The sequence below is a fragment of the Zeus faber genome (genome assembly GCF_960531495.2).
Source record: "Zeus faber genome assembly, chromosome: 17".
Taxonomy (NCBI): domain Eukaryota; kingdom Metazoa; phylum Chordata; class Actinopteri; order Zeiformes; family Zeidae; genus Zeus; species Zeus faber.
Window position 1 is genome coordinate 24,801,089 of NC_137204.1, and position 9,895 is coordinate 24,810,983.

General features: G+C 43.0%; 2 protein-coding genes across 2 annotated transcripts in view; both read left to right on the forward strand.

The window, feature by feature from the left end:
* Positions 1–656: 656 nt before the first annotated feature.
* On the forward strand, positions 657–6,577 carry LOC307243057 (bile salt-activated lipase-like; the record flags this gene model as incomplete). The annotated part of the gene is made up of 11 exons (XM_080017708.1): positions 657–719; positions 1,672–1,819; positions 1,905–2,024; positions 2,142–2,339; positions 2,458–2,588; positions 2,870–2,977; positions 3,074–3,188; positions 3,682–3,868; positions 4,335–4,538; positions 5,614–5,823; positions 6,391–6,577. The coding sequence occupies 11 exons, from the start codon at positions 657–659 to the stop codon at positions 6,575–6,577; spliced, it is 1,671 nt and encodes a 556-aa protein (XP_079873834.1).
* Positions 6,578–9,135: 2,558 nt separating this feature from the next.
* The window catches only part of LOC307243246 (bile salt-activated lipase-like), a gene marked incomplete at both ends in the record, with an annotated part of 9,248 nt that continues 8,488 nt past the window's right edge, over positions 9,136–9,895 (forward strand). The window contains one exon of the mRNA XM_080017951.1: positions 9,136–9,198. Within this exon, the coding sequence (XP_079874077.1) occupies positions 9,136–9,198 (63 nt within the window). The remainder of the gene's footprint in view (positions 9,199–9,895) is intronic.

Consider the following 9,895-nt stretch of genomic DNA (forward strand, 5'->3'; position numbering starts at 1 on the left):
GGAAGTGAAAACGAGATGGAGACGGAAATGTTGGACTACATGTGAAAGTCAACGTAAAGGACCTTTCTCTGCTTGGATGAACGGAGCCGTTAGTGTGATTAGTGACCCGTGCCACATTTGATGTGTTTTATTGTTAAACTGTAAATAAAAAGAGGTGTTTTTTTCTACTTGGTGTCATGGACTTACAAGTGAGTAACTAAATAAATGCTCTGTATTTCATATGTTGCCTTTTCAAGTCCACCTTGGGTTTTCTTAACCCAGGTGTTCCAAACTTTTGAACATGGCGTGTTTCATGATGGCGTTACTATAACCATGATTTCACATGCATCATGAATAACTACTATATAGAAATTTGTATGGCAGACAAAAACAGTAATGGTGTTTACATTACAGCTAGTGGAGTGAAAATGGGGACCGATGCCCCATATCTGTTGGTAGGCACTACGTGTGCATGGGAGTTCAGGCAGATGGAAAGTTACACAACATGAGTTAAGGATTTTTTTGTTGTTTGTTTTTTTACCTCCCAAATGTATGTATCTGTACTGTATGGGGGGAGTGTCTGGTCACTGGATGCACGTAACGTATGGCTGGGGTCAGCTGTATATAAGGCCTATGTTACAATAATAAGCATTTGCAGGTGTCTCCGGAGGACCAGGATGAAGACTCTGGGGATTTTGGTTGCTGCTGCCCTTTGTGTGGCATCAGCCTCAGCAGCATCTGTAAGTCTCTGTCATGTTCCTTAACTTCAAGTTCGTAGTGTTCTATAACCTCAACTACATAGTGGCCTATAGCTATACCCACTGTAGTGTTCTATATCACATCTGTAGTGTAAATGACTTGACATCTGTAGTGTTCTTTATCCTCAAATGTGTAGTGTTCTTTAACTTCAAGTATCTAGCTTTCCATAACATAAAGCCTGCAGATTTATATAACTTCAGCTATGTATTGTTCCATAACTTAGAATAGTGCTTAGTATAGAGATATGCTGTATATTTTCAAGAATAGTTTTTTTTTTAATGCTTAACAGTTTCTGTAGTACTTAACATACACCAATCACATACACAGTACTGAACTGTTTAACATGGGTCATTTGCATGAAATTGTTTCGTGCAAATTTCTTACATGCTTCTATGAACATTATTTGTCGATTATTTATTCCCATCTAGGTTTTAGACGAGGGTAGGCAAAGGGACGTCATAGTCTCAGTTTGAAACGCAACACTAAAAAGTGTTACATGGGCAAGGTGGACCATCAGGTACAGTGTGTGTGTGATCCTGAGTGCCATTGGCAGCTGTGTAAACTGCAGATACTGGCTCACACACAGCCACAGAGTGTTTGCGTAACATGCGTAATGGCAAATTAAAATGCCATGACTCAACCTATTTAATCTACAGCTAATATATATTTTCTAAATTAGTTTAGGAAAATTAGGGAAATGGTTGAAAGTAAACAGTAAAGCTCATTTTCGGGAACAATTCCAATACATGCAAAGTGCTTTCACAGAAGTACTACATTGGAACCTACAGAAGAAAATACACTGTAATATTAATATCATGTCGGTGTGAAGGTGTATCGCAATGTCTTGGTCGCATCTTTTTCTACAAACACATTCATTTGGACCGATTTTGATGCTCATCAGCGTTGCCCATTTGTTTTTAATCTCCCCCACAGCTGGGTGTGGTGTACACCGAGGGTGGCCTGGTGGAAGGCGAGAATATTCGCCTCGGGTTCCGCCGTCACATGGACGTCTTCAAGGGGATTCCCTTCGCCGACTTTCCCGGGAGGTTTGAGAAACCCAAGCGCCACCCCGGCTGGGATGGTGGGTAGGCCAGTTTTTGCAATGCACGGTTTACGCTCAATAACTTCCTGCGATTGCATATTAAGTACCTTTCGGTTGTGTCCAGGCATTCTGAAGGCCACCGAGTACAAGAAGAGGTGTCTCCAGGTGACGCTCCTCCAGACTGACACGCGAGGCAGCGAGGACTGTCTTTACCTCAACATCTGGGTTCCTCACGGCCGGGACGGTGGGTCACCCTCACCCGTTGGGAGAGGAACACCGTACCCTGTATACCTTCTCATTTCAGTGTCCCCAAACTTTTCAACTCTGCGAGTTGTGTTTGTCTTACTCTTTGTTTTTCCAGTGTCTGCTAATCTCCCCGTCATGATTTGGCTATTTGGCGGTGGGTTCATGACTGGAGGCTCCATGGGCGCCAACTTCCTGGACAACTATCTGTACAGCGGACAGGAGATCGCAGACCGGGGAGATGTTGCGGTGGTGACGGTGGGATATCGAGTGGGAACGCTGGGCTTCCTCAGCTCTGGAGATGCCAGCGGTCCAGGTGGGGAGGTTTGCCCGAGCGTTGGTTTGAATATGCCTCCGGTCTGATAATGTCCCTGCATTAAAACAAAAACATAAGACGCTGAGGTGACTTTTGGTTTCAATCCATCGCTTCTCAGGAAACTACGGTCTGTGGGACCAGCACGCTGCCATTGCCTGGGTTCACAGGAACATCCGCTCCTTCGGAGGAGACCCCAACCGCATCACCCTCTTTGGGGAGTCCGCTGGGGCGGCTAGCGTCAGCTTCCAGGTGAGAAGAAACTCGGAACGGACCAGAAAACATGCTAGAAATAGAAGGAATGCAGAACGTAGTATAAATACCCGAAACAAAACAGCAGTTGAGTAGAAGTCCTCACCTCAACATTCAACTAACGTATAATATGTATATGAGACGTTCAAGTTCAACATCATGACCTCTCAGGTACGTTGACGCGAAGACACTTTCGATCCACGTTTTGACTTCTATTGGTGTGTGTGTGTGTGTGTGTGTGTGTGTGTGTGTGTGTGTGTGGTTTGAAACCATAAATACAGACTCTCAGCCCCCACAACAAAGGGTTGATTAAACGTGCCATCTCACAGAGTGGCGTTGCCCTCTCCCCATGGGCCCTCAACAGGAACCCCCGTAGGGCTGCCGAACAGGTAAGTATTCTAATTACACTTAGGTTGGATACAGTCCCCCTCCCCCCTAAAAAACACAGTCATATACAAATATGGTTGCTTATCTTCTTTCCACAGGTGGCTCACAAGGTCAACTGCCCTACGGATGAGAAGATGATGTCCTGCCTGAAAATGACGGACCCTGTTGTCCTGACCCTGGCTGGTACCATCAGCCCTCAGTCATCCCCGGCCGGTGAGTCCTCAGATCCGCTGGTGGCGCTGGAATCCCTCTGCTTCTCTAAGTTGGCTGTCGTCCTCGCTGAGCCTTGTTAAAAAAAAAAAAAAAACATTGGTTGGGTTTTGGTTTTTATTTTCCCCTGTTCACAGCGCACATTCTCACTTGGCTTCAATGTGTGGCACGGTGGAACTGTGCATTGCACTGCTGTCTCACAACAAGAAGGTCCTGGGTTCGATTCCCTGCCTCGGCCGCCTTGGGTTATCAATTAGGAGTCTTTTTGTGTGGAGTTTGCATGTTCTCTTCGTGCTCACATGGGGCTTCCTCCATCTAACGTCAGCAAGGACCCCCACCAAAAACATGCACACATCATCATCTGACCAGCGATGGACGTATGGACCAAGGTCCCCAGGCGCGTCATTGAATCCTGCCCACTGCTCTTGGCTGCCCCAGTAGTCCAGTAGGGCATTTAATTTGTTTAATCGTTTAACCCCGTGTCGACTCCCTCCAGCCCCAATAGTGAACAACCTGGTCCTGTCCCCCGTGATCGATGGCGACTTCCTTCCCGACGAACCCGGAAAGTTGTTCCACAACGCGGCGGATATCGACTACATCGCCGGAGTCAACAGCATGGACGGACACCTCTTCACCGGCCTGGATGTCCCTTCCATCAACAGGCCCTTGGTCAGCACCCCAGTGTGAGTTTGCTTCTTGAGGCGATTGACCTGGTTGGACAGAGAAACACTTTGGTTCCCTGAAGAACGCCCCGTTTTGGCCGCAGCAGAATGCTTGGGCGTGTAGAGACTCCGTTATTTCCCCGGCACGGGGGTTTGGTTCGATGTTTGAAGTCGGTCTCCGTTTTCATCACGCGTCCCATCCACAATTCCCTCGGTGATTGTCGTTGCGGTCGTAAGGTGAAGCGGCATCCCGTGGGTTTTGAGCGGATGACGTTTCCGTGCGCTTTGGAGTCGAAGTGTTTCCTCTTTCTTCTTTGGATGGCTTTGGAGCGGGATAATGTAAGCATTTATTTCAGATCTCTGAAGGTCTTTTATGTGCGTTTAAGAGACGTGGCCCCCGCCTCAGAGGTTCCGACGGCGCGTCTTTCTCCTGACAGTATTCCGTCACGTAACGCAGCTATAAATATGTATTTTTTTCTGCCGACAGGGAGGATTTGAGGACCCTTCTGGCTTCCTATACCAAGCAGTCGGGCAAGGTCGGTCTGGAAAAGGCCTTCAGCGAGTACACCATGAACTGGGGGACCAGTCCCAGCAAGGAGACGGTCAAGAGGACCATCGTGGAAGTTGGAACTGACTACATCTTCCTCATCTTCATCCAGGCTGCGCTCTACCTCCACTCCTCCAACGCCAGGTAGCAACCACTCATTTTACTTTCTGTTACCTTATTCATATGCTTAACCAAAACAAATAAATCTTTCGGTAGAGGATTTTCAGTTAGTGCTGCTGGCCCTCGTGTCAGCAACTCACTGAGTGCTGTCCAAGAAGGGGCTCACAGTCGTTGGAACATGGGTTCCCAAACTAGGGTCCGTGGTCCCTAGGGGGTCCTCGAAGTAATTGTAGGGGGGCCTCAGATTAAAAAAAACACAAACTACAATTGATTCCATATATATAGAACTGTATGATATAGATCACAACATATACAGTATATACTCAACCTCACTAATGATGGTCACTACTACAGTATAGGTGGTAGGTAGGAAGGTGCTGGATAAGTTGCGGCTTTTGGAGTCGTCGGGGGATTGGAGCTTAACGGTTAACACAGCTTAACGGTGGCCTCGATGCCTCAAGTTACCAGTACCTTCAGAAGTGATCATAACTCATTTTCATGATACTACGTCATCAGGGAAAAGAATAAAAAAATTAAATTAAAAAAAAGGATGTATATTCTCGCAAAACTGACAAAATTAGAAGTTTGACCCCGTTACCAGTGCATTTTCCTCAATCATGAAAAACACGTGGGATTAAATTATTATCCAGGTCTAGAAAGTTGAAAAGAGTGATCCCGTAATATCATGTTTAGACGATGATAGCTTTATAGAAAAAGAATGCGGCAACTGTGGGAGACTCCACCCACAGCTACAGGTCAAGGAGGGAGACACTGAGACTTGTTGCAGGGAGAATCTGCGGAGGCTGAGTTTTTTTTATTAATGAAACAACAAAAAGGAAGGAACATAAATAACATTTGACTGTGTAGACTGGTTGGTCGTCGGCATCGATCCGGTCACTCCGTCTCTGCACCACGCCCCTCCTGTCACCGCAAGACAAACAACACATAAGAAACCTCTCCCAGCCAAGTCCAACCAATTGGCTCAACCAAGCCCCGTCTGCCACGCCAACATTTAAAAAAAAAAAAGCCCATCTTTTCCCACTACGACCTCTGGGGATGTTGGTGGAAATGTGATGGGAGTAGTGCTCTACCTTGATAGAACCGGCCACACCTACTCCTACCTGTTCACCGAACCCAACCGCTTGGCGGGCCTGGCCAAGCCGTACCCCAGCTGGATGGAAGCCGACCACATCGACGACCTGCAGTACGTGTTTGGGAAACCCTTCACCACGCCGCTGGCGTACTGGCCCCGGCACCGCGACCTCTCCCGCTACATGATCGCCTACTGGACCAACTTCGCCAAGACCGGGTAAAACACAGGATACAACTCTAACCATACTCTAAGATGATGATTTTTATGACCGTTTTACTTTATAGATAGATAGGTAGATAGATAGATAGATAGATACAAATGGAAAAAATGGCAATATGCAATAAACCTAAGAAAAATTTGGCAATATACATTAAACCTAAGAAAAATTTGGCAATATACAATAAAACTAAGGATTAACTTGAAGGTAGGAGATATAAGAAATATTGAATGTGCATTACAACTAAAAAATAAAAGCAAAAATAAACCTATCAATCTAAAATAAGCGAAACAATAAAAAAATAAATAATAAAACAATAAAAACCAACAATAAATAAGGAATTTATTAAATAACAATAACCTACCGATCAAGTTCAAGTTCAACAGTGCACAATAAGTGTAAACCTAAGAGTTCATTAAAAATAACCAAAATATGGTATTTAGATATGTATACAGCCCAGTAGGTTTGGCTATTTCAGCCACGCCCATTACAAGCAGGTGCATAAAAATGCAAATATTTTATTATTTTGAGACTGACGCTGTTCCTCTGGTGCTGACTTCCTGCAGGGACCCCAACAAAGGCGGCCTGAGTGTCCCCACCACCTGGCCTCGCTTCACCAGCTCCGGACACCAGTTCCTGGATATCAACGGCAAGATGAACAAGAACAGCGTCGGGCAGAAGCTGAGGCTGCGCTTCGTGAACCTGTGGACCAGCGTCCTGCCCGCTCTGAGAGCCCTGAAGATCCAGGACTAGAGGCATGGTCCTGGAAATGGCCCAATCATGCGAGCGTCTATGATTGTGATATTGTAGTATTTAAAGGAGCAAATAACCACAACCGATCCAAATTACTGTTTTTTTCATGTTGTAATTTATGGCGACGGTTCACCTGTTCATATAAATAAATAAAAAAGAACCGCATACATTTCGGGTGTTGTTGTAGGATGTGGTGATGATCCTGTGATGATGGAAGAGCATTTTTATGGAACACCATTTCGGTCAATATTAAATAAATAAATAAATATGTCTGAAATATATCCTAAAATAAATGAACGAGGCAATATATAAATAAATATAAATATATAAGTAAATTTAGTTACATAAATAAATAAATAATAATGTTTTGCAAAAGACTATTTTTATTTATTTCATGGCACTTTTCTTAATGCCACATTTCCAATCCTTATATGCAAATTGATGGGCCGTGGTTATTTCACACATTCAGAGCCAGCGGAGAGAGGGGGGAGTTGGAACACCACGTTGCCGTCGGCGTTCTACGCAGCAGCGATGGTTGCTCGAAGCTGGTCCTCAGCTCCCGAGCTCCTCGGTTGGACCCAGGGGCCAGTAGAAGGCGTTGGAGGGCCACCACCCGGTTCCGCTTGACCAGCCACATCCTTTACACCACGGCTCAACAGTTTGGGGGAGAGGCCCCCCTGAGGGCCAGTAAGACCCTCACCTGGGTCCCGGGTGCAAAGTCCGTACCTCGGCAACTGGAGTCTAAGGCCCACTTCTGTCAGGGGCCCGGTCTCATTCTCTGCACTCCTGCAGCCATTACGTTTGGACATGAACACCTTACTCCAACCGAGTTGGTGTTAGGGCCACCCCTGGAGCCGGAGCTGGGAGGGGATGACCAGGCAAACTCCCGCTGCCGGGGAACGCAATTTGCACAGGGGACCCAGTTGTGGGTCGACTGTCCGGAGAGAAAGAAGGGCCTCTCCCCCGAGCTGTCAAGCCAGTGGGCTAACCCTTGCACTGGGCTAGAACAGCTGTCGGTCGTGGGGTACAGGGTGTGGCTGGTCAAGCGGAACCTACCAGCCCCTGGCCGAGGACCAGCTCCGAGCAAACACTCCTACCACTGTTGGGTAGGATTCATTGCACATAACAGATGGAAACGAGGCATTATGAAAGAAAAAGTTCCCTGAAATAAATAAAAGTAATATTTAAAAAAACATCCTTTTCAAAATAAAAACAATTTATTCATTTTTGTATTGAACTATATTTTGTCATTTATATATTCATATTTACATTTATTTATATATGTATATATTTATTGCCTAATGTACTTATTTCATAGACATATTTATTTATTTTTTATGTATTTATTTAATATTGACTAAAATGGTGTTCAGTACAAATGAGCTGACACTGCACCTGAAAGAAAATGGCCAATCTCAAAAAGAAAAAAAAGAAAGAGGAGAAAAAGAAAGAAAGAAAAGTGGAATGGGCCTGCTGGCTTGGAACGGCACATAATGACATCGAGATAAGATGGATCATTTTTGGCCTTGACTAATCCAGAATTGTTCATTTTCTTTTAATTTCCATTTAATCCAAAATAAATTCAACCGCTTTTTTTCTCCCACGGAGCAAATCCTCAAGCCTGTGTGATGGTAATGGTAACAGCTGGTGGCACCACTAATAGTGTAGCTCACAGAAGGGTTCAAATGGGTCTACAGCCCGGCAGCTATAAAGTTTCAGTCCGTGTGAAATTAGTTCTTTTTATTATCCTGGCGTGTTGTGAGCTTACCGTGCGCATTTTGGGAGACTTTGCTTTTCAATCAACAATCAGTGATTGATTGAGGCTGATTCATGCTGCGACACAAACAGAGCAGCCATTTTAAACCCGTAATTTATCAACAATAATAACCTCAAAGCCGGCCGAATCCATCTCATTTTGGTAATTATCTTTTTTTTTTGTTTTTTTTTTAAATGCATGGTCATTTTCTGAGCAAATGTATGAGCGAGCAGAATTTCTGGGTGGAAGACTGTTCGAAATTTATGTTTCAACATGAAAACATGGAAAAATTTGGAAAATATACAATAAAAACAGTTAACTGTGCACAATACAAAAATGGCAATATAGACAGATAATAAACAACAAATATAACCTAAGAAATAACAGAAAATAAATAAATAAATTAAAGAGTTACAAAAGAGATAAACCAGAAAAATGTGGTCATATACAATAACCAATGAAATAAACTGAACAGTGCCCAGTAAGATGAACCTAAAAATAAGAAAAATGGTTATGTACAATAAACCTGATGATAAACATTAAATATAAGCCTTAAAATCTATGGATAAAATAACCCCAAAATTGAATGGCCATAAACCTAAAAGATGATCGGTAAACATGCACCTCTGAGGCAACAAAGTCCACTCTAGACAGCAGTTCCATGAGTCCCCCAGGTTTTATTATCTTAGAGGACGGGACTTAATATCAGACCCAAAATCCAGGTCCACTGGTCGGACGCCGCATGGGAGGAGCCTCCTGTGTATAAATCTGGACCCAATATTCCCATTTTCACTGTTCAGTCATGATGATACTGGGGATTTTAGTGGCAGTTGCTCTGTTTTTGGAGGCTGTCTCTGCGAGCTCTGTAAGTGGGATTTTGTTACTGTGTTATTATTTTTTATTCATAAAAAAATTATGTATTTAATATGTTTTGTTTTATTTGTTTCATTTTTTATCATTTATTATTTCTATACTGTATATTTCAATATCTATTTCAGACTTATTTTTTTCATTATATTTCTATTTCTCATTTTCAGTCTATTTTTACTTCTTTAGATATTTTTATATTTATATATGTTTATAGTTCTGTTTCTCATTTTCAGTCTATTATAGAATTTCTTCTTTATAGTTACTCATCATCTGCCTAAGTTGGGTTCACTAATTAAAATATCTTATCTTATCTAAATGTTATTAATAATAATAATGATATTAGTAGTAGTAGTATTATTATAAACAGTGGATATTTATTTCTTTAAAGGTTGGAAGTTCCAACATAAAAATCATGCAAGACTCATGCAAGAAATATTTGCATGTAGGCTACCTAGTGCATTATCACCTCTCCCATGCATCTTTGCTACAGCAAAATTAATGTCACAAGAAAACACTTGTTTTCCATCCATAATCCATAAAAAATACTTTGTTAGTCCTCTCAAGTGTCTGCTATCATCTGTAAAGTAACATTTTCCCTGTTTACTAATTTAATACAGTTAACAAGTTTTTTCTTCATTTCCATTTCCATTCCATTCCTTTTTATATTTTTATTCCATTGCTTTATTGTTATT